We start from the raw sequence: 26,216 nt of genomic DNA, 5'->3' as shown, positions 1-26,216 counted from the left end.
GTACTACAGGTACGGGGGTAGATCCCTGCCTGCTGGCTCCGCCCAGTAGGCAGAGTATAAATGTGTGTGCACACAAAGCTGTTCCTATTTCTGGCAGCAGCTGCAGGAGGCAACACATCTCTGCTTAATAAAGCCTCGATTACTCTCTACTCGTAATTGATAGTGCATCAATTTATTAAGCAGTGATATTACAGCGATGGAACTACACATCAAGCCAGATCGCCTACAGCTGCACCCTCAAGCAGATAATGCCACGTCGGCCTTCGACCATTGGGTAGCTTGCTTTGAAGCCTACATCGGATCAGCGCCAGAACAACCCTCAGAAGGACAGAAACTCCAGATCCTGTACTCACGGGTGAGCTCCGATATTTTTCCCCTTATGCGGATGCGCCCAACTACACTGAGGCAATGGCGCTCCTGAAAGGGAACTACATCCGGCCGATCAACAAAACTCTGTGCCAGGCACCTCCTGTCCACGCGGCAACAACTCCCTGGTGAGTCATTGGACAATTTTGGGCATGCCCTGCACATTCTGGCGAGGAACTGTGATTGCCAGGCAGTTTAGGCCGTTGAACATACTGAACTCTTAATCAGGGATGCTTTCGTTATGGGCATGGGGTTGGCGTACATCCGCCAGCGCCTTTTAGAAGTGGGTACACTTAACCTCGCGGCGACCAAGCAACTCGCGACCTCACTAGCGGTAGCCTCTCGTAATGTATAATCGTATGCACCCGACCCCGACGGGGCTAGATCCTTGCCTGCTGGCTCCGCCCAGTAGGCAGAGTATAAATGTGTGTGCACACCGAGCTGCTCCCATTTCTGGTAGCAGCTACAGGAGGCAACACATCTCTGTTTAATAAAGCCTCGATTACTCTCTACTCTCGTCTCGTCGTAATTGACAGCATCAAGGTGCTGCGAAGGGTGAACGCCTCCACCTCGTGTGCGAGGTTGGGGCTGATACAGCTGAAGGTGGTGTACAGAATGCACCTTACAAGGGTGAGGATGAGCCGGCTCTTTGAGGGGGTAGGAGATGTGTGTGAATATTGCGGGGGAGGTCCCGCAAACCACGTTCATATGTTTTGGTCCTGTCCAAAGCTGGAGGATTACTGGAAGGAGGTGTTTAGGGTAATCTCTAAAGTGGTGCATGTGGAACTGGACCCGGGGCCTCGCGAGACCATATTTGGGGTGTCGGACCAGCCGCGGTTGGAAACGGGCGGGGAGGCAGATGTTGTAGCCTTTGCCTCGTTGATCGCCCAAAGGCGGATCTTGTTAGGGTGGAGATTAACCTCTCCACCCTGTGCCCTGGCGTGGCGGGGGGACCTGCTGGAATTCTTAATGCTTGAAAAGATCAAATTTGAACAAATTCTTAATGCTTGAAAAGATCAAATTTGAACTGAGGGGAAGGATGGAGGGGTTCTACAATTCATGGGCGTTATTCATTGTGCACTTTCGAGAATTGGATCACATCGAACATTTGGGGGGGCTGGGAGGGTTGGGGGAGAAGGACTGTGTGTGTTAATGGTGACTATGGGTGATTCTTGATTCCTTTTTGTCATTTGTTTATGTTAAGATGCGGGCCAATGTCTGGGGTTTGGTGGGAGGATGGGATTGTTGTTATTGACATGGGGATTGACATTATATTTGTTACTGATTATTGTTTATTGTTGGGTGTAAATTTGGGAGAAAATTAGTAAAAGGAGGCGAATTTTTAAAAAATTAAAAAAAAAAAAATTGTGCCCTAACGCTAACCTGTGTGCTGCACTTGTGCCAGCTTAATTGGTGTCTAACTTTCTAATCGCACATGATCCAATACTCTTTCCAGGTGGGTCCCCAGGTGGTACATCAGATGTGGACTCAGTCTGCTGCATATCCCACCTTATGCCCTTTGCTCGCCGTCCTCTGGAGCGGCCGGGCTTGTTTAGGCCCGATCGACCTCCAGGTGTTCATGCATGTCCACGACTGGAGGTGCTGGCATGGGCCCCACCACCCCCTCACTCTCAGGGTGCTGATGGCCCCCGGGCTATTTCTTGGGATGGGAGTAAGCTCTGGGGACTCCACCATCACCTGCTGCTGCCAATTCTGGAGGCCTGCTCTTTTCTCAACCAGGGGCGCAGTGCGAGCGGCTATGGAGCACAGGGACTGGGCCACATCTCCCTGGGCCACATCCCTCTGGGACTGGGCCACATCCCTCTGGGACTGGGCCAAATCCCTCTGGGACTGGGCCACATCCCTCTGGGCCTGGGCCACATCCTTCTGGGACTGGGCCACATCCCTCTGGGCCTGGGCCACATCCTTCTGGGACTGGGCCACATCCCTCTGTGCCTGGGCCACATCCTTCTGGAACTAGGCCACGTCCCTCTGGGACTGGGCCACATCCTTCTGAGCCTGGGCCACAACCCCCTGGGTCTAGGCCACATCCTTCTGGGACTGGGCCACATCCCTCTGGGACTGGGCCACGTCTCTCTGGGCCTAGGCCACGTCCCTCTGGGCCTGGGCCACATCCCTCTGGGCCTGGGCCACATCGCTCTGGGCCTGGGCCACATCCCTCTGGGCCTGGGCCACATCCCTCTGTGACTGGCTCAGGTCAGCCAGCGCTCTGTCAATGCTCTCGGCAGCCGCAACCATGACCCAGTGAGACTGGGCCACGCTCTGAAGAGTCGCAGCATTGTCCATGGGGCCATGGTACGTGGCAGCCTGTGACACGACTGCTCTGTCCTGTGCCTCAGCCCCACCCGCACAGTATGCCCAGGCCTTCGACATCCTGACACATGACCGTGACCCTTGTATCCAAGTGAGGGCTGACTCACGTGCCCCAGGGATGTCACAATTCATTGGGGTCTCACTTGGTTGTTCCATGTGAACCAATGCCTGAGCGACTGCCTGCTCCCTCATGCCACCGACCAGCTCCATTGCCTTGTCTCTGCAACAGTCAAGGCCCAAATGTCCAGCGGGCCCCCTCCGTTTTCTTTCCTGTTTCTGGTGGTTGTGGGTCACCTTCTCATGTGCGGACAAATAATTCACAGTGTGAGACACTCAGACATGGGCTGCACAGGGGGTCTGCAGTTGGTGGTCTCTGTGTGCAGGGCACCCAGCTGTGGCAGGCAGTACAGATGTTGGTGTGTGATGCAGGGTCGGGTGCGAGGGTACTGCCAGGATTTAGAGTTCGATCACCCTCCAGGGAGCGGGTCGGGAGTGCGGGCAGTGTGCGGGATGGGGTGGTGCCAGGGGCACAGAGGTGGTGTCTCACCCTGGCTGGGCTGGGGGGGTAGCCCATCCTCACATAGCACTGCCTAGCCAACCGCCTGGTGGGGGCTGCATGGGGGTCGGAGGGGGTAAGGGGTGGGGGGTGTGGACAGGGGAGGTTCCAGGGACACAGGTGGTGTCTTCGCTGGCCTGGGTGGTTGCCCATCCTCATGCAACCTTGGATTTTTTATTCATAACCTGCTGGGGAAAATGCTGCTGTTCTGGATGAAAACTGGGTGTATTGGCAGAGTGACTGAAGCTTATTGACTACTTCAAGTTCCTTCTCTGCAGTCAATCTTGAAGCTGATAATTTCTTACTTCTAGACATTTTAAATAAATTTTGCCTTTTAATTTAAATCTTCTGCGCAGCGACGTTCATGAGAGGATTGCCACTGTGCTCGAAAATTCCTCCGGCTCGACGCTGCTGGGCATTTCTTCCAGGGTCTTCCGATCCCAGCTTTCACAGAAATGCACAGTACAGAGTCCCTTGGGGAACTCCATCAGGCAGCATAAATTCTGGGGAAGAGAGGACACACAACTGCTATGTCCGTTCTCTGGCAATCTGGAGACTGGACGATTTGGCCCTTTAAAAATAAGGCTGCTTCTTATTCTTGTCTTTTCCATGTGAATATATGAAATGAAATGTCGAGCTTTGATTTATACTCTTTTAATAATTCATTTAGGTATTTCCCTTCTTGGAATTTCTGACAAAATGACTGTTGTCATTAGAGGACTTCTTGTCATGTACTTGCCATTGCCTTTCATCTTTTTCCTGTAGTCATGTCAAATTTAATTTCAGCATTATGTATTCATGGGGGTAAATGCTATTTGTTGCTGTATTAAACACCTAAATATCCTTGTGGTGATCAAATGTAATACTGGCTGACCAGCATCTTGTTGAGCTTCTTGTTTTCCGGTCAATATTTTAGCACAGGTGAAAGCTTGCCAATCAAGGTAGAATGATGTAGTGATACTTGTTCAGAGGGATGCAAGAATGGATGAAGGTAAATCTGATGATATACAGTTTTGTAAGTACTGAAACATAGTGCCATCGCATGCAATAAAACATCTGAACTGAACAATCTTGCTGTGATTAGCAAGCTGTCTCTTGGGGTGTGAATGAAGCCCACTGCTCACCAGTAATATCCTTATCATTCGGCCTGGATTTTGGAACAAGCAAGTTTCTAGGCCATCATGTCTAATCACAGTTAGTAAACCACTGAGTGCAAAAGAATCGTAAAGTGATGCAGTGCAGCAAATGGCCAATTCCCCGTCATACCCCTTTGATAATGTTTCCAATTAATCCCTGTTCCCTGGGTTTAGTTCAAGTATGAACTGTAAGAGCAACCGAGGAGCTGAGAGTGGCTAAGTAGCAGCGAGAGCAAGTGGGAATTCCGAGGAGCTGAGTGTGGCTAAAGAGCAACGTGAGCAAGCGGGAATTCTGGGAAGATGCTTGGGGGTAAAGAGCAACGAGAGCAAGCGGGAATTCCGAGGAGCTGAGTGTGGCTAAAGAGCAACGTGAGCAAGCGGGAATTCTGGGAAGCTGCGTGGGGGTAAAGAGCAATGAGAGCAAGTGGGAATTCCGAGGAGCTGAGTGTGGCTAAAGAGCAACGTGAGCAAGCGGGAATTCTGGGAAGCTGCGTGGGGGTAAAGAGCAACGAGAGCAAGCGGGAATTCCGAGGAGCTGAGTGTGGCTAAAGAGCAACGAAAGCAAGCGGGAATTCTGGGAAGCTGCATGGGGGTAAATAGCAGTGACAGCACTTGTGAATTCTGAGCCAATGAATGTGGATATTTCTATTACACAACCTGTGCGTTCAAAGCTGCATTCGGAAGCAAGATCAAGGTGTGCCATCACAGGAAAGTCAGAAGTTGATAGGCTGGTGAGTATTGCTACTTAGGGGTGGAGTTTAAAATAACTGGCATCTTAAAAATTATAAAAATACAGCAAGTGAATAACCGTTGAGACATATCTTTTATTTTTATATAAGTTTTTTTACTAGTAGTTAGGGATGTTAAGTATTTGTTGGGTTTATCATTATTAATAATGTTTATTAATATTGGTGAGGTGTTTAGTGTTTGTAAGTTTTCTTCAGCAGTAACAGGGTTAACTAACAAAAGGAGAAATGGCGGGGCTGCTCTGACCTCGAGAGTGCGCATCCTGTGCTATGTGGGAACTCCAGGACTCTTCTCCTGTCCTGGGAAACCTGGATGACAAACAAGTTAGAAATCAAGGTAAAGGAGGAAAAATGTGTTTACCAGAGATGTCGGGTAAAAAATACAATTGCGAACCAGGCTGAATATAAAAGGTTCAGAGGGGAGGTGCGAAAGCAAATACAAGAAGGAAAGACGGTAAATGAAAATAGACTAGAAGCTGACATAAAAGGGAATCCAAATGACTTTGTCGGCAGGTAAACAGTAACAGGTTGCTCAACGGAGGAGTATGAATGATGAGTGAATAAAAAGGGGAATTTCACATGGAAACAGAGGACAGAGCTGAGGTATTAAATGAATACTTTGGGCGTGATCTAATAGCCTCGTCGCATCCAACTCGGGCATGATGAGACTGGGAAATTGCGCGAGAGTCCACTCGCGAGATTAACGCCGCTCATTACAACTCGGAAGATCTACCGAGATCTCGCAAGGCATCGTGATCTGGATCTCACCCTCACTGGGCATGAACCAGATTTGTGTATTCAAGTGTGCAGTTAGGCTCATTTGAAGGTGTCTGCGCCAAATTTACCCAAGGTGTGGGATCGAACGGCCTCGCCTCGCAGACCTAAACCATGCACCAATTAGCACTGATCTCCACAGATGTGGGCCAGATGTGACGGCACTTGGGAGGGCCTCCCAGGTGATCGGGGGTACTGGGTGGTCGGGCTCTGGTAAGAATGGTACCCTGGCATCCCTGATGCCACCCAGGCATCCTGGCAGTGCCAGCCGGGCATCCTGGAAGTATCACCTGGGCACCCTGGCAGTGCTGCCTGGGCACCCTGACAGTGCCAAGGTGCCTGGGTGGCATCCTGCCTATGCCAGGGATTGGACCCTGGAGTGCCCTGCCCTTAAGTGGGGGCAGGAGACTCGGAGATCACTTGATTGATAAGTTGGGGCGTTGGGGGATCTGGAGGCAGTGGTGGAGGGTTGAATAGCGGCCCGATCTCTTTCCACATTGGCGAGCTAAGCTCGTTTGTGCAGGAAATGGGTCTAATTGCGGCCTTGATGGAACATTCCTCGACAAGGCCCGAAAATGAAGCCGTGTTTCGATAAATAGTGGGGTGGTTTTTCGGTGCTGCAAGTGCTGGGAGGCATCCTGATAAACGCTCCCAAAATGAGGCTGCGTTTTTTTTTTGCATTAAATCACGTACCAGCCTCCCCAGACAGGTGCCAGAATGTGGCGGCTAGGGGCTTTTCACAGTAACTTCATTGAAGCCTACTCGTGACAATAAGCAATTTTCATTTCATCATGCCCTTTGAATCTGTCTTTAGAACATAGAACAGTACAGCAGAGAACAGGCCCTTCGGCCCTCAATGTTGTGCCGAGCCATGATCACCCTACTCAAACCCACGGATCCACCCTATACCCGTAACCCAACAACCTTAACCTTACTTTTATTAGGAGACTACGGGCAATTTAGCATGGCCAATCCACCTAACCCGCACATCTTTGGACTGTGGGAGGAAACCGGAGCACCCGGAGGAAACCCACGCACACAGGGGGAGGACGTGCAGACTCCACACAGACAGTGACCCAGCCGGGAATCGAACCTGGGACCCTGGAGCTGTGAAGCATTTATGCTAACCACCATGCTACCCTGCTGCCCCTAAACAAGGAACAAGATGTTACCCAAGCTATTTTGACAGAGGAGATAATTCAGAAACTAGAAGAGTTTTAAATTGGTTAGGAGGAGATATTCAAAAGCCTGTCTCTACTTAAACTTGATTAGACACAAGGACTAGGCGGGATACACCCAATGATACTGAGGAAGGTGGGAGTGAAAATTGTGGAGGCATTACCCATAAAAACTCAGGAGAGGTGCCAGAGGACTGGAGAATTGCAAATGTTACACCCTTGTTCAAAGAAAGGTGTTCGGATAAGCCCAGCAACTACAGATCAATCAGTTTAACTTTAGGGGATGGGGTGGGGGGAGCTACTAGACACAATAAATCAGCACACAATAGTCACTCCGACAAATGTGGGTTAATGAAGAAAATCCAACATGGATTTCCCAAGCCAAATTCATGTTTAACTAACTTGCTGGAGATTTTTGAAAAGGTCACAGAGAAGGTCAATGAGGGCAATGCTATTGATGTGTTGCATATGGACTTCCAAAATGCATTGTATACAGTGCCACACAACAAACCTAGAAGCAAAATTATTTTTTGTGCAATAAAAAGAATAGCAGCAACATGGATACAGAATTTGCTGAGTGACAAGAAACAGAGAGGAGTGGTTAATGGATGTTTTCCGGCTGGAGGAAGGTTTGTAATGGAGTTCCCCAGGGGTGGGTGTTGGGACCCTTGCTTTTCCTGATATATATTAATGACCTGAATATTGGTGTACAGGGCAAAATTTCAAAATTTGCAGATGAAACATGACTTAGAGACATTGTGAGCTGCGAGGAGGATCATATAGAACTTCAAAAGGACAGAGACAATTTGGTGGAATGGGCAGACAGGTGACAGGCAAAGTTGAATGTGGAGAAATGTGAAGTGATTAAGTTTGGTATGAAGAACATAGAGAAACAATGAGTGGCATTCTCCATCCGGCAATGCTGAAATCACGATCAGGTGGAGAATTGAGCGTCAGCAGAAAATGGAGGTCGGTGCCAGGCACTCAACTGAACGCCATGCTCCGGCGCGTTGATGATGGTGTGAATGCATTCCGCAAAACGTACAGTAGCATTCGTTAACATATCATTAACAGGTCTGACCTGGTAGTCATCGGCCTCTCGCGATGCTCCGCCTCAGCCAGGCGGAAGTGACGATGGTGCGGTTCACTTGTGGTATATAAAAATGGGGACTGGGCACCGTGGCTGCTGAGGGAGAGAGAGGAGGTAAGAATAGTTTCCAAAGGTGTAATAGTGGGCTGACAGTTGTGTCACTGCTCTGGACGGCTGCCAGGGCCGGGAGAGTAGCGGCGGGCAACCAGATGATGGGCCGTGTGTCGGGGTGTCCCCACCGGGACCAGGGTGTCCGAGTATGGAGCACCATTGCTGTGGCCTGCAAGGCAGCCATCTGCCTGCACACACCTCTGACTGCCCACTTTGATGGGTAAATATGCAGAATGTCACCAGCCAACCTCTCAGACCTCAGCTGACCCATTAATGGGATGGGTGGGTCGAGCGCAGCCTATGGCCCACCAGGTGCAGGCACACAGTACACCCATCTGAGGCATTGCCCACTGCAGGGGGAGCAGGGGAGAGCACAGCGCACCCCGTACAGCAGACACATGCACTGTGGCCTTTGGCACCCACCTTGGCATACTGTCCCTCTCAGGGCGGATGCCCCAAAAGTGGCACTATCAGCTATACCACCACCGGCTGTCACCAAGCCCCGCCTTCCCACAGCATCCCTGCTCCCATCCACCTTGCACACAGACAGGTAGGCACAACCCATGCATTGAACACAGGACCCAAGGCACACTACAGCTACGGTCCCAACCAGTGCCCACCGCTCTCGCCAGCCCAATCTGTGGGACCTGGCTGCATACATGCCACTAGGCATGGCGCCGGTCAGTGGCAGATGGTAGCTCCCCTCCCCACAATCACGTGCCACCCTGTTGTCGGGATATCAGATAGCTCATCCAAGGAGAATGCCCACGATGGACCCCAAAAGGACAAAGTCCGCAAGCATATTGTTGGCATGGGTAGCACCAGCCACTGGTATCCCTGCTGGGGACAGGTGGTTGGGTTAGAGGTCGCCTGGTGCCAGGCACCGATGGGGCCAGGGGTGTGATGCTGAAGGCAGAGTGTCGGGGGAAACGGCTGGGGGTGGGGCTGGGATTGGGAGGGAGGAGGGAGTACATGCAGGTGCAGGGGCTGCAGTGCAGTCCAGGGCTACCCTGTAGCCCATTGGACCTGGATGGGCACGGGAGTACTTACCATGTCAACATGTCTGCCCTTTACCCGCGGCAGACAATGGGTTTTGAAGACTACCAGGAATGGTTGGCATCTTCCAGACCACGGTTGCCCTTGCAGATGCACTGAGGCTGCAGAATAGGAGTCTTCCCCAGAGGAGCAGGGTCCAGCCGGTGAGGATGGAGAACCGGCTGTTCAACAGGCTGAAGAGGAAGCGGGAAGGTGGCACGCATCAGGCCTCGTTCATATCGGCAGCGCTTGTCCTTTGAGGACCTACTGGTTCGAGCATGTCGCCGATGACTGCAGCTGGGCAGGGAGACTGTGCGACATCTGTGCCAGATGATGGCGTACCTGGAACTGCGGTGGTATGGGAGGACTCTCCCGGTGACCGTCAAGGTTACGGTCATTCTGAATGTTTACGCCACAGGGTCCTTTCATGTGCCAAGTGGGGATCAGTCTGGGATATCACAGGCCGTAAACAGTTGCATCTGCACCATCATGGATGCCCCATATGACCGGGCTGCACAATATATTAATTGCTCACCAGGTTGCCCGGGCAGCTGGATTCGCTGCCATCGCAGGCATGGCTCAGATGCTCGCCGACAACCCCACATGTAGTCCCCAGCTCTGCGACTGCATCTCCAACATTGATGGACCACCCTTTCCAGAAGCTTTGGACCCATCGGAATGGCAGCCAGTCCCTGGGGTCGGGCCACCCAGGACTGTCCACCTCTTCGAAGGTTCCTACCTCCACTGCATGTGTGTCGTGTGCACCAGATAGTGCCCCAGAAGGCTCTTCACTAAAGTGCCAGACTGAGGTGAGTGTCTCTAGGATGGGGGAGTGTGCAAGTGCGAGCAGTGTTGAGAAATCAGTGTCGTCCCTGGACTGGTGCGCCAGGGTGTTGTGGGGTTGTGGCTGGTGGTGAGGGACCCCGTATGGCCCCGCCTCATTAACCAGGTGAATCGCGGGATTGCGGCTCTGCCACTTCTGCCAAGCCTGATTGACATTGGTAGGTGGCAGCCTCCTTCCCACCCTGGCGAACAGGGTGTCCCGCCTCTCCTCCACGGCATCCAGCAATATCTCGAGCTCTGCGTTCGCGAACTTCGGGACCGCTTTCCGTGGTGCCATCTTCTTGGCTGGAATGAGAGTGTGTGGCGAGTGGAGTGCTTATATGCCACTGCAGCTTGTCAGGCTCCCCAGTGTCAAACCCAACCGCAGTGAATCCGACACCGGCATGAATTGGAACTGCACTAGTTCCACATGGCGGGAGTGCTGGCGCATTAGCATGTCCTGAATGGCTCCGGCAGTCATACCCACATCGTGACCATGGAACATCCCCCATTCAGTCCCGGCAGCAACACTTACTCTCTCAATTGGAGCACAACTCCCAGTTCTTTTTTTTAAAAATTTAGAATACCCAATTATTTTTTCCAGTTAATGGGGCAATTTAGCATGGCCAATCCGCCTAACCTGTATATCTTTGGGTTGTGGGGGTGAAACCCACGCAGACACGGGGAGAATGTGCAAATTTCACACGGACTGTGACCCAGGGCCGGGATTAAAACCCGGGTCCTCAGCGCCGTAGGCAGCAATGCTAACCACTGTGCCACCGTGCTGCCCCCAAAGCCCAGTTCTAAGCGCTGCACCAGGATGTGAAGACAATGGAGAGTATGCACCAAAGATTCACAAGAACGATTCTGCAGATGACGAATTCAATTCTGATGGCAGATTGGAAAAGTTAAGACTTTTTCTTGGCAAAAGAAAAGCTCAAAGGAGATGTGTTCAATGTATTTAAAATCATGAAGTGTCTGGACAGAGTCGCCAGGAAGAAACTGTTCCCAATTGTGAAAGGATCGAGAATCAGAGGGCACAAATTTAAAGTTATTTGTAAAAGAAGCAAAAGGGATATCGCAAAATGTGTTTGTCACACAGTGAATGGTTAAGGTCTGAATACACTGCCCGAGAGTGTGGTGGAGGCAGGCTCAATCACAGTGTTCAAAAGGGAATTAAATTTATCTGAAAAGGAAGAATGTGCAGGGTTATGGGAAGAAGGTGGGAGAATGGCACTAAGTGAATTGCTCACTTAGAGAGCGGGTGCACAGAGGATGGGTCAAATGGCTTCCTTCTGTGCTACAATAATTCTGTGTTTCTGTGAGGGCAGAACCCCGGCTTTATTTGTCTTTTTCAAATGCATTTTGTAAAGCCGGTTAGGAACACATGCAGTCTGGCTCTGCCATTTTTAGTTCTCTGGAGTTCACCGATTTGCACATCATTCCATATAGTTGCTTTCATTTCTTCCTGCTTCTTATTCCATCAGATTGTAACCATGCCTTATAGGTAAAGGACTCAGAGCCCAATCCTCCTCACTCTAGGCCTTGCCCCTTTCCTATGTGCAATAGCAAATATTTTGATCCAGGTTGATGTAAAGATGTTGGGGATTCACAACAATTGGAGCAGTACAAAATCAGCAATTTTGCATTCATATATTCACAATATTCATAACAAAGGAACTTGTTGACAGCTAATCCATTAGCCCTGATGCCTGAGGACAAGGCTGCCTTCTTGTTTAGAATTCCAGTTCCTTGCAAAACAGAATAGTGAACTGTAAGGATACTTCCACAGTCATAAATATTTAAACATTTAACTTAAAATCCTCGGTAATATTTGTACTAAATTTTAACTGCAGAGTTCGGTAGCACTTCAGTAAATGAATCTCTTTGTTTGCTTCACTCTTGTTTTGTCACCTAGAATTTTTTCCCTAAAACTCTGTTTTTATCCCTCTTGCAGGCTGCAGATGAAGAGATCCAGCCAGGAGGTATGACAGACTCATCTCTATCTGTCTTTATTTTCTCTCACCTAATCCTACCCTCTGACATCTCTGTCAGGGTTCTTCAAAATTGGATTTGAGTTTAAATTACATATTTGCTGGGTTTTCAGTTTTGCTATCCCCTGAATAAACAGGAAATCAATATGTTCCAGCACCTGCGCATGTGAGGGGGGAGGGTTCGGTAGTTTAATCTTCCTTATTTAATTCATTTTTCCAGATTTATTATGTTAATGCTAGAGTAACGGAAATTTGATTTCAATTGCTGAAAATTCGAATTATGTCCCCAAGACATTATTCATAATATCTAATTTTTTTCATAGAATTACGTAAAATATACAGCACAAAAACAGGCCATTTGGCCCAACAAGCCCATGCTGGTTTTTATGCTCCACTTGAACTTCCTTCCTTTCTTCCTCACCCTTCCTTTCTTTCTCTGTTCCCTTCTCGCTCATTTTCTTATCTAGCTTCCCCTCAAATTATCCATGTTGTTCACTTCAATCACTCCTTATGGTTCTGAGTTCGACATTCTTACCGTTTTAGCTAACTCATATATGCTACAAAAATTTCAATCCCAGATTCAACGTGTAATCAAACAAACAAACACAGATTTGTTGTTTAAATTTTCATACTGCTGACACACTAGGAAAAGGTCTTCCTTCACATGTTATTAAAAATCGCACACACAATAGCAACACGTATGCAAAAAACAGACAGGAGAAACCCAGATATAATGGTTCAGATTATGCAGTCAATGGCGAAGGAGCAGAGCTTGCAATTTATTACGCTTAGAACTGCCCACAAGTTTTACGTGGGCTTTTGGGCAGAACTTACAATTTCCAGAGATTTTTTTCAGTAAGTTCCCTCTACAAGAGATCTGTGCTGTGTGTGAGCAGGGCAATTAACAGTGTGTCTCTTCCACCAATCAGATTGAAGGATCCTCATTGAGGCATTGAAAATCTAAAGCAGGAAGTACGAATTATGATCATTATTTTAATATAAAATCTTGTACAGAAAGTGAAAGGGGCGGCACGATGGCACAGTGGTTAGCACTGCTACCTCACAGCGGCAGGAACCCGGGTTAAATTTCGACGTTGGGTCATTATCTGTGTGGAGTTTACACTTTCTCCCCGTGTCGGTGTGGGTTTCCTCCGGGTGCTCCAGTTTCCTCCCACAGTCCAAAGATGTGCAGGTTAGGTGGATTAGCATTGCTCAATTGCCCCATAGTGTCCAAAAAGATGAGTAGGTTAGATTAAGGGGTTAATGGGATAGGGTGGGGGAGTGAGCTTGGGTGAAGTACTCTTTCAACGGTCGGTGCAGACTCGATGGGCTGAATGGCCTCCTTCTGTATTGTAGGGATTCTATGAAATACAGTGAGGAAAAGATAGGTGGAGAGATTTTAAAAGAGAGATTTAAAGGGACATAAAGTAAAGGTGAAAACTATTTTCTAAAACAATAATTACAATCTGAAGGAATGATACCCCACATTCATAAAATGTAATTTTCAGTGCCAGAGAGATTGTGTGACTATGCTTATGCCTTATCACACTATTAAAAATACACTTGTACCTGACTGCACAAGCCCTAACTTGAGTGGTTAAGGATTGGTGAACTACTTGTGCACTGACATTCGTGAGGACAAATCAAACTTAACTTGCTAATTTTAAAATTTGACTATGCATACGTGTGGGCTTCAGAAGTGCTCAAAGATTTACTGCTTGATAATAATGGTGTCTATTGATATTGTTATTAATTTTATTGCAAACTGCAAAACATTTTATGTGCAAATAACCGCTTGCAACTTAGACAAGCAAGCAAGGGTAATAAATTGCAATGAAGCTGAGTAAATAGTAATTTGATGAAAAATGTGCCAGTAGTTTTTCCGTTTCTAACTGGACATCAAACTGTAAATGGAAATCTTGTGGAATTTTAACATTTTAGTGGGAGGAATTGCTCTCATTGCTATGTAGTCTTGAGAAATGCATTTACAACACAGTTGGATGTAAAAACCAAAGCATATCGTTTCATAATTGATGCAAATATATTTATTAATTTACTGACCAGTCACTGTAGCCTTTTTCCTTCAGAATGATAATATTCAAATGGTCGTTTGGTAGTATAGAACTTGACTGTGGCGGAAAAAAGAGACATCTTTGTCAAAGCTTTTAGTCTTGCACAAATGTAGATATTTTTGTGAACTGTCCAGATGAGTGCAAGTTGAAAAGCTTCAACAAAAACATCTCTTTTTTTTCCCAGAAATGATTGTATTGGCCTAACTGATTGAGTAATTGCACCCAATCTTTCTCATTAAGGCTGCCACTGCTCAAGAAGGCCGCAAAGGCTGGGTGTATGAGGAGACTGAGGAAAATGAGTCGATCAGCAGCTTTGAGGCCCAAGTTGTCGATCCTGAGATGCAAGACAACCCGAACAATAAATGTTGTCCTTGTGTCACCCCGGTTTTTATGACTGAAAATATGGAAGAAAGTCAAGAGGTTGTACAAGGTCAGCTCAAAGCAGTGTTTAAACAAAATTCATTGTAGGAGCTCAGGCAGTATCAGTTTGAATTGAAGGTTTCTGGAAACCTTTCACACCAAAGGTGAAATTTCTCTGCATTACAATATGGATTTTCCTTTTTTCCCATCCCTATCAGTTCACACACTTGAATATGCATGAAACCTGCCTACGCCGGCAAGGAATGCAAACCTTCGGCGGATACACAAGCTGAATAAAATCTTGTTTACAACATTGCCCTCTTGAGTACTGAAATTAATTTACAGTTTTCAAAATTGCAAAGTCATTTCTCCTGTTATCAAGGGAAAGATAAAATCACAGGAAAGTCATTGGAAGTTGCAGTATTCAATTCTATTAGATCTTGCCATGATATGCAAACAGGCAACCAATGAACACCGAGAATAGGACACAACCAATGGGCAGTCAGGACACTCAGCGGTGGCATCACCATAAGGGGGCATGACATAAACACTATAAAAGGGATGAGGCACTCACACCCTGCCTCTAGACATCTAGAGAGTTAGACAGGGTTGATCAGCAGCAGCACACCCCAGCATGTGGCTTAGAGCAAGCTGGTACAGTTGGACTGAGTTACTACAGTTAAAAGAGAGGTGAACTCATTTGAGAACTGTGTTAATAGTTCAATAAACACGTTGAACTCATTTCAGAGTCTGGAGCATCCTTTAGTTAAGACTGCATCAAGTAGCAGCCTGTGTTATCCGAAGCAGCATAACACAACAGATCTGTGTGAAGGGCAAATATTATAGTGATTGACTGTTTCAAGATTTGCTTTCTGAGCTGCATTTGCATGAATAGAAGTTGTAATGTCATTCCAGTGTTGCTTGGTTCTGCATCTTCCAGTTCTGTAGCAATGTAATCTTACAAAAGTAGTCACTGTCAGTAGTCACCTGTGTTGGTGGAGCTGAAGTGTTCGAGCACAGTCCTTATATTACTGACATCTGAATTTGAATATGGCTTGGGCAAATGAAAGAAAAAATGCCATAGGTCCTCAGAGAAACATTTTAAAAAAAAATTTTAAAATAAATTTAGAGTACCCAATTCATTTTTTCCAATTAAGGGGCAATTTAGAGTGGCCAATCTACCTATCCTGCACATCTTTGGGTTGTGGGGGTGAAACCCACGCAGACACGGGGAGAATGTGCAAACTCCACACGGAGGTCCTCAGTGAAACATGGTTGGATAGTCTTAACTCAGATCTTCTGAATCTGCAGCACAGAACTGACCTTGATTTGACACTAGAAGATGTTGATCAAACGATGATCAGATATGGGAAATTAAATGACAAGTTGGTCCAGTTGGGGGACTATTCGGAGTTCTGTGTTGCAACATTGTATTAAGCTATTCCAGATAGACCTGTGAACATAACTCGTATTCATCTTTTGTTTTCATATTTTCCTACCTGGTAAATGGGCCCAATGAATTCCAATTTCACCCCCTTACACGGTCAACCCCAAATCTGCACCATTCACACGTTATAACATCTGGTGTCACAGCCTGTTCCCTCCCCCCACCCCTGCTATTGATATTACCAATACAGCAACTGTATAACTGTAACATTATATTCTGCAGTCTCTTCTTCCTTCCTTATACACGGTATGAATTGTTTGTACAGCATGCAAGAAACAATACTTTTCACTGTATACTAATACATGTGACAATAATAAATCAAATCAAATCAGCATCTGAATCGCTGTCACACAACTAGCTTACCATGTTTTTTTGTAAATGTGGAGTACCCAAATTTATTTTTTCCCAATTAAGGGGAAAGGTAGGGTGGCCAAGCCACCTAACCTGCACATCTTTGGGTTGTGGGGGTGGAACCCACACAGACACAGGGAGAATGTGCAAACTCCACACAGACAGTGACCCAGGGCCACAATCGAACCTGGGACCTCAGTGCCGTAGGCAGCAGTGCTAACCACTGTGCCACCGTGCCACCCAACTAGCATGTCATAACGTTGTGCCTGTTTCTAATATTCTAATACCTTGCAGGCAATGCACTCATTGAGTGAAATGGGTTTCTCTGAACCCAGCCATTAGGAAAGTGACCCATAAGGCACAAATAGATCACGGTGGTAACTTTTCTTTCTGCCATTCACACAATCTTTTTGTGGTGGCACAGCTCCAGCTTTTTCCATTCTTATCAAATCTTTATTAAATCCATCTTCTCGCTTCCCATCCATTCCACACTATTTAGGTGCAGGTTCCGATGGTCCCTTCGCAGAAAATCTTGACCCAGAGATTTTAATTTTGTTCCTGGAATTGCTAACTAATGTCTATAAATACCAATCTCATACATTCAAATGCACCTCATTTCGTTTCCGGTGCCTTCACTGAAGATGATTGTCAAATTTCCACGGGGCGGTTTCCCAATCACTTGTGTAACTTCCACAGGAGATTGATAGATTGATTGATTGAAATTTCCACTGATCTGCATTGAAGTCATGGCAGTCAAATGGGAGATCCTGGAGGAAATGCCCAGTGGATATCTGACTTGCTACGAAAGGCCATAGCTCGTTTCCCATTAGAAAATTGGTTAATCTGCCGAACCTGCATGATTACATTTTTCTAAATTCATTTATGGGATTGGGCATCGCTGGCTAGGCCAGCAATTGTTGCCCATCCCTAGATGTCCTACAGGAGATTGCGGAGAGCTGCCTTCTTGAACCGCTCCAGTCCCTGAGGCGCAGGTATATCCATAGTGCAGTTAGGTAGTGAATTCCAGGGTTTTGACCCAACGACAGTGAAGGAACACTGCTTAACGGTGGTTAGCACTGCTGCCTCACAGTGCCAGGGACCCAGGTTCGATTCTGACCTCGGGTGACTGTCTGTGTAGAGTTTTCACGTTCTCCCCCTGTCTGCATGGGTTTCCTCCCGGTGCTCCGGTTTCCTCCCACAGTCCAAAGATGTGCAAGTTAGGTGGATTGGCCATGCTAATATAGCCCAAATGTTAGGTGGAGTTATGGGGAGAGGGGTGGGTGATTCATCCTAGGTCAGGGTCGAAGCAGATCCAATGAGCCCACATAGCCTCCTTCTGCAATGTAGGGACTCTATGATATTGGCAAGTCAGGATGGTGAGTGACTTAGAGGGGGACCTCCAGGTGGTGATGTGCCCAAATATCTGCTGTTGTTGTACTTCCAGTTGTTAGTGATCGTGGGTTTGGAAGGTGCTGCCTAAGGAACCTTGGTAATTTGCTGCAGAGCATCTTGTAGACGGTACACACAACTGCTACTGTGCGTCCGTGGTGGAAGGAATGAATGTTTGTGAAAGGGGAAGCACTCAAGCTTCTTGATTGTTGTTGGCGCTGCACTCATCCAGGCAAGTGGAGAATATTTGTTATATTCTCAATGTGCCACAAAGAGAAAATGTATGTATCTGCCACACACTTGGGTTTCTTCCAAACACGATGCAAGGTTAATCAGGAGATGTTGCTGATACAATACCATGATGGAGAACCAAAGCCCAGGCAAACATTTTGCTGACATTACTAACGATCACGTGAAGGGATGTATTATTTAAATACATAACACCTCTGCCCCTTTACTTCTTTAATACAAACAACAAATTTTCTTAACGCTTAAACATCAGACACAATTTAACATTAGATACATTCCTTTCCACTATCATCTTTTTACATATGTACAACTTAAGAAGGTGGACGTCTAGTTTTTTTTATGTTGTATTCAACATTCTGGAATCTGATTACTTGAGACCTTTGAAATGACTACTTTTTCTTCTGTTGGTCGTGCTTCCTGTGATGTTACTTCAGTGTCTGTCTCCAATGGTGTTGAAGGTTCCTCAGAAGCAGAATCTGAATTTCTCTCTATGTTTGGTCTCTGCTCAGAAGTATCATTGCTGAGAATTTCCAATGGAAATACTTCCCGGGAAGTTTCAGTGATTTCACTTTGTGAAGCTAGTAGTTGGTCAGTATGAAATCACCAAATTCTCTCATCATCCATCTGTACGGTGTATGATATTGGACCTTATTTTGCCAGAATAACTGCAGATACCCATTTCTCATGTGTAGTGTAGCTTCTTGCTAGTACTCGCTCTCCTCAAGTAAATACTCTCTTTTAGAGTTTTGTTCCCTCCTACAAATCTGTGCTTGTGGTTGGCGTTTGACAATCTCTAAAGTATCAGGTGGCATCAAAAGATCAAATTTTGTTCTTAGCTTTTGTTTTAAACGCAGCATTGCTGGCGAACTTTATTGTTGCGTGTGCGGTGTTTTGGTATGATATCAATAAGTTATTCACTCATCTTAACAATGTACCTTCTTCATTTGATGCCTTGATTGAGTGTTTAAGTGACTGTGAATTGCTCGGACAATCCATTTGTGGAAGGATGGTGTGGAGCCGACTTGATGTGCTGTCCTTTTAAGTTGTCTTCGAACTCCTTGGAAGTGAACTGAGTTCCATTGTCACTCACGGCCTGCTCTAGTCTACCAAATCTTGTGAAAATTTCATCCAACGTCTCAATAATTTGTTCTGTCGTCATGGATTTCATAATCACTACTTCCATTTAGAATGTGCGTCTACAAGTACTTGCAACATGTGTACCTCAACTGGACCAGTGTAGTCTATGTGTATTCTCTGCCATAGCTGCATTGGCCATTCCCATGGATGTAGTGATTACAGTGGTGTACAGGACTGACATTGCCCCACTGTCTCTTATATTTGAGCATCTAATCCTGGCCACCAAAACTAACTTTTGAACCTGTTAGTGCGTGTTCTCAGACTTTTGTATCTCCTGCCCAATGGAAGTGGTTGGAAGCAAGAATAACCCGGTGGGAGGAATCTTTGATTATGCTGCCCATTGTCCGAAGACAACAGGAGGTATAGACGGACTCGATGGATAGGAGGTGGGTTCACATGGTGGACTGGGCTGTGTTCACGGCGCTTTGTATTTTCTGATGGGCTTGGACCGAGCAGTTGCCATGCCAGGCTGTGATGCAGCCAGATAGGATGCTTTCTGTGGCGCATCTGTAAAAATTGGTAAGAGTCAATGTGGTCATGCCGAATTTCATTAGTTTCCGAAGGAAGTGTAGGCACGGTTGTGCTTTCTTGGCCGTAGTGTCGACATAGGTGGACCAGGACAGATTGTTGGTGATGTGCACACCTAGGAATTTGAAGCTGTCAACCGGCCCCAGCTCGGCACCATTGATGCAGACAGGGGTGTGTACAATACTTTGCTTCCTGAAGTCAATGACCAGTTCTTTAGCTTAGCTGACTTTGAGAGAGAGGTTGTTGTCGTTACACCACTCCACTAGATTTCCTATCTCCCTCCTGTACTCTGACAAATCGTTATTCGAGATCCAACCCACTACAATCATGTCATCAACAAACTTGTAGATGCAGTTGGAGCCATATTTTGCTATGCAGGCGTGTGTGTATAGTACAGTAGGGGGCTGAATACGCAGCCTATGGGGCCCCAGTATTGAGGACCATAGTGAAGGAGGTGTTGTTTATCCTTACTGATGGTCTATGGATCAGGAAATTGAGGATCCAGTTGCAGTGGGAGGAGCAAAGTCCTAGGTTTTGGAGATTTGATATGAGCTTGGCTGGGATTATCGTGTTGAAGGCAAAGTAGTAGTCAATGAATAGGAGTCTGTTGTAGGAGTCTTTGTTGTTGAGATGCTACAGGGATGAGTGTAGGGCCAGGGAGATGGCATCTGCTGTGGACCAGTTTTGGCAGTATGCGAATTGCAGTGGATCAAGGCATTCTGGGAGTTTGAAGTTGATGTGGCTCATGACCAACCTTTCGAAGCACTTCATAACGGTCGATGTCAAGGCCACTGGACAGTAGTCATTGAGACACGTTACCTGGTTGTTCTTTGGCACGGGCATGATGGTCATCTTCTTGAAGCAGGTGGGAACCTCGGAACGGAGTAGGGAAAGGTTGAAGATGTCCGCGAACACATCCACCAGTGGGTTCTGGCAGGATCTGAGTGTATGGCCAGGGACCCCGTCAGGAACCGTCACTTTCCGAGGGTTCACTTTCAAGAAGGCCGATGTGACTTCGGAAACTGTGACAGTAGGTATGGGTGTGTACGAGGCTGCTGGGGCAGTTGACAGTGGTTTATTGGTTTCCTGTTCGAACCTAGCAAAGAATGTATCGAGTTCATCGGGCAGGGATGAGCTTCTGCTGGAGATTCTACTCGGCCTTGCTTTGTAGCCCATTATGTTGTTTAAGCCTTGTCACAACCGACGAGAGTCCATGACTTTAGTCTGTGACTCTAACTTGGCCTGATAAACCTTTTAGGACTGAGTTGAGGAGAAATTTCTTCACCCGGAGAGAGCTTAATCTTTCAATTGAGGCCAAAATGTTGAATAATTTCAAGAAGGATTTAGATATAGCTCTTGGGGCTAATGGAATCAAGGGATATGGGGGGAAGGAGGGATCAGGGTATTGAATTTGATGATCAGCCATCATCATAATGAATGGCAGAGCAGGCTCGAAGGGCCAAATAGCCTCCTCCTGCTTCAGTGTTCTATGTTTCTGTGGCTGATTTCTTTCTGTTTCAAGTTCTACATTCTCATCTACCCCTGATAGCCTTTGCTTCCCTTGCCTAACAAGAATGACACCGTCTCCACCACCTTCTGAGGTAGAGTTGCAAAGTCGCAAAACCCTCTGAACGAAACATTTCTCCTGATCTCTGTCCTAAAGGAACAACCACTAATTTTAAAACAATGCCTTCTAGTTCTGGACTCACCCAAAAGAGGAAACATTTGTTCCACGTTCACCTTGTCAAGAGCATTCAGGATTTTATATACTTTAATCAAATCACCCTTCTCTCTTCTAAACTCTGATAGAAACAGATAGGGGCAGCACAGTAGCATTGTGGATAGCACAATCGCTTCACAGCTCCAGCGTCCCAGGTTCAATTCCGGCTTGAGTCACTGTCTGTGCGGAGTCTGCACATCCTCCCCGTGTGTGCGTGGGTTTTCTCCGGGTGCTCCGGTTTCCTCCCACAGTCCAAAGATGTGCAGGTTAGGTGGATTGGCCATGAGAAATTGCCCTTAGTGTCCAAAATTGCCCTTAGTGTTGGGTGGGGTTGCTGGGTTATGGGACTATGGGGATAGGGTGGAGGTGTTAATCTTGGGTAGGGTGCTCTTTCCAGGAGCCGGTGCAGACTCGATGGGCCAAATGGCCTCCTTCTGCACTGTAAATTCTATGAAAAAAAAAGCCCAGTCTGTCTAAACTTTCCTCATAAGACAATCTGCTCATTCCGGGTATCAATCTAGTTAAACCTCCTCTCAACCACCTCCAGTGGCATTTACATCCTTGTTTAGACAAGGAGGCAAAAGCTGCATACATTATTCAATATGTGGGGCATATCTACCTATTGCACCAATGTCATCCTTGATTAACAATGCTAGCCCTCTACCTTTACCAAGTTTCCTATTCTTCTTGAATGTCATACACGCCACAATATTCAGGACCCAATCATGTTATCCTGCAACCACATCTATATAACAGTTATTAGATCACATAATTTACTTTGTTGTGAATGCTATGTGCTTTTTATCTGTATGATTATTGCTGAAAAAAGAGACATTTTGTGAAACCTTTTCATCTTGCACCCATCAGGCTAATTCCCGTACCAGCCTCCCCGGACAGGAGCCGGAATGTGGCGACTAGGGACTTTTCACAGTAACTTCATTGAAACCTACTCGTGACAATAAGCGATTTTCATTTTAATTGTAAGAATAGCAATGTCAGGGGGAACAGATATTTAGAAGAGAGTGAGAAGAGAGTGTTAACTGATTGGCAAGTGGACTCTGATTGGCAGAGATGTGTCCATTCCGCTGCTTGCAACAGGCAAGGTACATACTGTACCCAACCAGTCAGCGTTTGCAAAACTAAAAGCACAGTACCCAACAATAGATGTGATTCTGTGATTGGACAACATTTGTTAAATAATCTTCAGTATGCTCAGAATTACGCTGACAGCCAGTTTAAGATTGTTAGTCAGGCTCACAGTGTCGCACATTTATGTGGACGGAAAGATACATTTATTAATACAGAGGACCCTGTTCTTTTCAAAAGAAATAAGACGTACACACCATGCGCCTGTTTCAGCTAAACAAAATAAGTGACAGCCATTTGGTTCATTCTTTAAGGTACTGCTTTGGCCAATCAGAGTCAAGCTGCCTGGTTTAAATTTGAAATAATGCTTGACAGTTAAAAAGTGCAATCTCCATGGCAAAGCCTCAACCAATCAGATTCCACTTGCCAACCAATCTGCACTCTCTTCTCATACAGCATACATGTGTCATTTTCCTTCAATTGGTATTCTTGCGACTGTCCTGATGGGTGCAAGATGAAAAACGTCTACAAAATGTCTCTTTTTCAGCAGTACTGATGTTCCGTAATACCAAACAACCAGTTAAAATAGAATACTTGCATTGATAGAAAACGTTATCACATGGAAATTTGCAAAGTGCTGCGCACAATTAATTACTTTATATGAAACCAGTGGCTGTTGTCATGTGAGGAAATATGTCCGCCATTCTGCATCAAGAAGATGTCAAACAAAAGTATTGCGACAAAGGGAATGATCAGTTAATCTGACTTTCGAGGCATTGACTAAGAGAAGAGGTTAGGTCAGTGCAGCAATAAAACTACCTTTTCTTTTTCAAACGTTGCCCTTCGACCTTTACCATCCACCTGAAACGTTGATACAGGCAGCAGGACCTCAGTTTAGCATCTCATCAGAAATAGGGGTCCCTGAAAATTACAGCCCTCCCTCTTCTGACAAAAGTAATAATGTGTTGTCCCAAGGCAAATCCCAAAACGGTTGTTCCTAGCTTTAAAATAAAAGAATGTAATGATTAAGTTTAACACTTGCCATATCCGGCTTCAATGATTATTTTCCAACTGACAGTATAGCAATTCCCTGTGGAGCACAACACTTCTTTATGATCCAGATGAGGGTGTTTTCTGACAGATCATTACTGCATGTGGGCTACTACTGGTACATTTATTTGCTCAGTGTTTGATGCATCAGTTGTGGAACAGCATTCATTGTTTGTACCCTTCAGCAGATCTTATTCACATCTACAATCAACTTGTCAATGTTATGTAATGTGACCTTTTTAATGTTAAATCCTTTCACCCATATGGATTGATGGTAATTCCAGGGCTGTATTGATGAGACCCTTAGTATGTTTGGCGAGCATATCATTTCTTACTGTTGGTATAAAGCAAAGTAAAGCACATCATGCATATTTGACCAAGGGTGTTAGATAATATTATGTGTTGTGCAAACAAGGCAAGAGTAATGTATAAATCTCTGCGAACATAAAGATTATAGCTTATGACTTTGAAATCACTCCCTTGCATCTGCTCCTATTTGGAATTTAAACTGTTGCAGTTTTATATGGAAAGTCATTCATTTCATGTTTTATACTCAGAATGCCTAGCATTAGAAATGCTGACTGTCTGTGCGTCCATTGCCCTGGATGCAAGATAGCATTCATGTGTGACATTCTATTATTGAGAAATAATCTGCGTGCAATAATTAAATATAACGCCCAGTGCTTAATCAAGAGGAAAATCTAATGTATTTTTATGATCATTGACAGAATCTGTCAGCCATTTTGTATAGCATGATCTTTATAATGTAGTGATAAATGCAATTTTGACTGGGGAAATGCAGATTAAAACTACTCGGTTTAACACTAGTTTAAGCTCATAATACTATTCACAAATATTGAATTTTTTTATAAAAGCATTATCTGGTTTTCTTTTTTTAAATTAATTTTGTTTAAATTTAAAGTGCCCAATTCTTTTTTTTCAATTATGGGGTAATTGAATGTGGCCAATCCACCTACCCTGCACATCTTTGGGTTGTGGGGTGAAACCCACGCAGACACGGGGAGAATGTGAAAACTCCACACGGACAGTGACCCGAGGCCGGGATCGAACCTGGGTCCTCGGTGCTATGAGGCATCAATGCTAACCACCGCGCCACCATGCGGCCCCATTATCTGGTTTTCTGAATATATGGCATTTGTAATTGTTTTTACTGCATTCAGTTTGCCTCTTATCATTAATGAGACTCATGCATGTCTAGAAAATGTCAAGAAACACGATATTGATATCATGCAGATCAATTTGAATCAATGTTTCAAAAGGTCCAGAGTATAATTATTCTTAAAGAATCTGACAGACCAGAGAGCTGTGAGATTCTGGACTGATGGTCAGTCATTGCTTTATGACTGATTTTCCTGCCAAAATCATGGACTTAAAAGAGATTTGACCTTGCAGTGTGTGATCAGTCTTCATGAAAATTGATTGTCATGTGCACACATCTCAATTTTTGCAGGAAAAATCCAACAATCTGACGGAGAGAGTCTCGGGAGTGTTGAGGAAGATGAGAAGACGGTGGAGCATCTGTCAACTCTGGGAGAAGAGTCACCAGCAGCTGCAATGAGCCCAGAATGTCTGAATCAGGTGTCCTTTCAATAGATGGTAAACATCACACCCAGAATAGAGGAAATTCTCTTGATTTATAGTGACATATAACCAATAAACAAAAATTTCCCCTGTGAGTGTTACAGTACAAAATAAAACAATATTTTTGTTACATGGCTTGAAGGCATTGCCAATCTTAAAAAAAAAATGATCAAGCTTTTCCCCCCTTGGCTGCATCCAGTAATGATAAGTTATTGCACAATACAGGTATTGCAAGGACAGATGAAACATAAGTAAGATGGTTCCATTGGGTAACCAAAGTCAGGTTTATGTTATGCGTTAGCCTTGTTATTAGAAACCTTCTTATTACATTTCTGGGTTTCAGTTTCAAAACAGGCAAGAGTTATTATAATATTAACTAGCACTTTTTGATTGTTACTTCAAAAACGTATCAGGTTCACTTTGCTCTTTCTTGTGCTGACATTGCATTTATCTTTTGCGAATGGAGCTTTAAAAGTCATTAGTGTATGAACTCAACGATTCGTGTTTATTGCTGCTCAGAATTATATTATGTTAAATGGAAAAAGTGGGGCAGAAATGGGTTTGTCAGTCAGTCAGCCTGCAGCTCAATGATTGTATTAGGTGACAGCAGTCATGTTTTGTTGTCAGGCACCAATTATTCCATCAAATATAACAGAGTGGTGTAGGTACAATAATGGAGCCATCTCATTTAAAATCATTGTTGTTTGAGATGTTAGAACGAAAAGCATGACTAGTACAGTACAGAATGTCACTCGCATGTTATGAGTCCTGCAAACCTGCATGTTTAATTGCAAGAGTATTTCTACATTATCCATTTCAAGTAATTTAGATCATTTTAACCTTCTGCTGGAATTTTCAATACGACAAATTACTCAAGTGTATTTTTCAAACAAGACTAATTTCAGCTGTGAAGATAAGTGGTTTAAAATGGCGCATTTAAACTTAATCTTGCCAACTTTCCTTACAAGGCAACCTCTCCACAGGGAGGGAAAATTAGACAGCTTGCGTCCCTTGCCTGCTTTCTGCTCCTCCACGTAGCTGTGCCAAAAGTGACATTGGTAGGATGTAGAAGCAGCTAGCACG

The 26,216-nt window shown here is 45.6% G+C and overlaps 1 protein-coding gene across 1 annotated transcript in view; it reads left to right on the top strand.

The window, feature by feature from the left end:
• The window catches only part of LOC119971301, a 692,274-nt gene that overhangs the window by 609,670 nt on the left and 56,388 nt on the right, over positions 1–26,216 (top strand). The window contains exons 7-9 of the mRNA XM_038806664.1: positions 12,106–12,133; positions 14,455–14,644; positions 25,003–25,130. Of these exons, the coding sequence (XP_038662592.1) occupies positions 12,106–12,133; positions 14,455–14,644; positions 25,003–25,130 (346 nt within the window). The remainder of the gene's footprint in view (positions 1–12,105; positions 12,134–14,454; positions 14,645–25,002; positions 25,131–26,216) is intronic.

Source organism: Scyliorhinus canicula, chromosome 9, assembly GCF_902713615.1.
Source record: "Scyliorhinus canicula chromosome 9, sScyCan1.1, whole genome shotgun sequence".
In the NCBI taxonomy this organism is placed as follows: domain Eukaryota; kingdom Metazoa; phylum Chordata; class Chondrichthyes; order Carcharhiniformes; family Scyliorhinidae; genus Scyliorhinus; species Scyliorhinus canicula.
Note: the sequence above shows the minus strand (reverse complement) of the source record. Positions and strands in the feature narration are given on the sequence as shown.